Source organism: Papilio polytes, unplaced genomic scaffold (genome assembly GCF_000836215.1).
Source record: "Papilio polytes unplaced genomic scaffold, Ppol_1.0 DF822289.1, whole genome shotgun sequence".
NCBI classification, from domain to species: Eukaryota; Metazoa; Arthropoda; class Insecta; order Lepidoptera; family Papilionidae; genus Papilio; species Papilio polytes.
In genome coordinates, this window is record NW_013526915.1 from 3,706,591 (window position 1) to 3,709,470 (window position 2,880).

Here is a 2,880-nt window from a genome sequence, read left to right on the forward strand (position 1 = left end):
CGTTTGCCCCCTTTTTTTTATAAAAAAAAAAAAAATATTCGCGGGAACTTGTCTATATAATAATGTTTAACGTGCGTGTTTGTGTTGTTGTACACTCGGAGGAAAAGTTTATAAATTAATGTTATTGAAATAATCTGACTAATTAGTTATTAATAATGGTGCGAGCGCGGTCGCTTGGTTTTCCCCAAGACATTGTCGCTCCGCGGCGCGCGCGCTAGAGATGCGCCGCGTCAGCCCGCGCCCCACCGGCCGGACATCGCGGGCACCGGCATGGCAGATCATATTATTATGTAATTACTTTTTGTTTTTTCATTTACATTGTGCACGTATGGTACATGTCATTTTTGTAAATTTCAACTTCGTTTTCCCATGACCGTATTATGTCTTACTTTACAAAAATTGTTACAATATGAACTAATGTAATTAGAATTTTGTTATACAAACAACAATCATTAATCAGTTTAAATGATCATATTTAATTTTCAAACAAAAAACGTATATTTCCCACAATATTTTAGTCCAATCGAATCGGAACAAAAGCGCATCCCTTCATTATCTGTGTCCGGCGCTTGATAACGCTAAGCCGCAACGTATATTAAATACGGCAACAACTCATTTATTGACAGTCTTCTTTATTATTTCCACGAATTGCACGAGATGACAAAGCTTATATTATTAATTTGTGTGATTGCACCCGCGGCGCTGGCTTACTGCAGTCGGCGGGCAGCGGAACAGTCCTTCTCAAAGTCGGTAGGCAAGTTCTCTGCAGACTTGGTGCAGAGGCTGGCCCGGAGCACCGACGACCACTTCGTCACTTCGCCCCTGTCCGCGTGGACGCTTTTGGCCTACACGACTCTCGGAGCTTCGGGCACCTCGCTGCAAGAACTAAATACTGTACTTCGACACAGTTCCCAAAAAAGTTGCGTCAAAAAGTTCTTCCAAATAACAAAAAACATTTACTCTCCGAATGTTGCGACGGGTTTAGAAGGCGCTTCGGCAATATTCATCGATAAAAACACGCCCGTTATTGATAAATTTCGTAGGAAAGTAAAGGAAGCCGGTGTCGGCGAGGTGGTAGAGGTGTCTGTCGGCGACCAGGAACGCGTCGCGGCGGCGGTCAACGAGCGCGTGAGGTCCGCCACCAACGGTACCATTGAGAAGATGGTGGACGCCAACGACTTGGCAGACATCGCTATGATGATCGTGGACGTTCTCCGATTTGAAGGCGCCTGGAAAACTCCATTTCCTACAAAAGATACGGTAGAGAGGGCTTTCCACGACGAGCTATCGAACGAAATCGGCCGCGTCAACCTCATGACTTTAACCGACTTCTTTAAGGCTTGGAGCATGGACGATATAAACGCGACGGCAGTCGAGGTGCCGTACAATGATAGTAAATTTTCTATGTATGTTTTAGTTCCCTACGCAGACACAAAGTTGAGGTATGTTATAGATGCCTTAAACAAGATCAGTTTAACAAGCATAATAGAACGTTTGCAAAAATCAGAGGTCCAGGAAGTAATCCTCAGCCTGCCGAGGTTTAAGATGTCCTCCAACACGGACAACTTGAAGGAGCTCCTGATGGAGATGGGACTGAGGGCGATATTCGACAGCGGAGAGGCGAGCTTCCCGGGGGTGTCGCAGCGGCCGCTGTACGTGTCGGCGCTGCGGCAACGCGCGACCGTCACCGTGTCGGAGCACGGCACGGCCGCCGCCGCCGCCACCGAGGCCGACTTCTCCTTCAAAAGCTTCCCGCTCACTCTCACCGCTGACAAGCCGTTCTTCTTCGCGATCGTCGACAATGAAACACTAAGCCCTGTGTTTGCGGGAGCTTATTCCAAGCCGAGTATCTACTGAGCTTATTCTATCAACATTTTATTTTCCTTTTTTTGTTTAATTCATTATATTATAGTCAATCGTTATCTTACATTCCTTTGTTTTAGAAATCCTTTGTTAAAAATTCATATGAGAAGGAATAAATATTAAATTTTTTAAACTTTAGTATTTAAACCTTCCATTCCTTTAAAAAATAGACGTGAACGATAGCCGTTAAATAATTAGTTAGGAATAAGTATGTTGAAAATTTTAATATTTAAATCTATCAGATATAAATGACGATTACATCATAAAGTTAAAAATGTAAAAAAAAATCCTCACTCAGTAAAACAGTACCACGAGTGTAAGTAATGTGGAATATAGAGAGGGGAGAATATATGTATTTTGTTTTAAGAGCAACGATGTCTGCCAAACAATATAACGAAGCGTAATTGTGACCTTTGTTTGAGCTACTTTAGCTGCTTCGTGTTGTGTAATACATTTAAGTTAACTATCAAGTTATCTGACTCCGCCTCCGGCTTAAGTCAAATCGAATGAAACCACAACTTCGTTAAATTCGCGCTTTGATACCGTGGGATCAGTTTAGTCTCACGGCGCAGCGGAACCTCTCTGTAACTTTCCCAAAATATAATTATCCTTGATAAGGTTTATAAATTATTCAGCTTACTTCGGTTACTCCTTACGTAGGAGCCGCATAGTTCTTTTGGTACAATCGATATCTGTAGAGGAAAATTATTTACTTTAACTGTAGACTTCGTAGTCGTTTTGGCGAATAGAGTCGGCGGCGCCGCAGACAGCCTCGGACCAGGGCAGGGCTCACTAGCTCGACCTAGTTGTCACTTCACTTTAATTGTTTGCCGACAGTTTCTTGTAGGTATTTATCTCCCATCATTAGCCTTATGTCTAAACTGTTTGTCAATAGTATTGCATGATGACACTAAAATATAAAACTAATTTGATGAACAGATCCGTTGTGCTTAGTGGTAAATAAGGAAGCAGTGAGCAGTGACGTAATGCGTGCAGTCATGTTTGACCTTGCCGTGC

The 2,880-nt window shown here is 42.8% G+C and overlaps 2 protein-coding genes across 2 annotated transcripts in view; both read left to right on the plus strand.

The window, feature by feature from the left end:
* The window catches only part of LOC106106212 (collagen alpha-1(XIII) chain), a 42,521-nt gene that overhangs the window by 30,885 nt on the left and 8,756 nt on the right, over positions 1-2,880 (plus strand). The gene's annotated exons all lie outside the window — the stretch shown is intronic.
* Positions 614-1,929, plus strand: LOC106106293 (serine protease inhibitor-like). The gene has a single exon (XM_013286854.1). The coding sequence runs from the start codon at positions 658-660 to the stop codon at positions 1,855-1,857; it is 1,200 nt and encodes a 399-aa protein (XP_013142308.1). The 5' UTR covers positions 614-657; the 3' UTR covers positions 1,858-1,929.

Excerpts from the sequence above, each read along its gene's own strand:
- LOC106106293 (XM_013286854.1), top strand. The coding sequence starts at position 658 with ATGACAAAGCTTATATTATTAATTTGTGTGATTGCACCCGCGGCGCTG.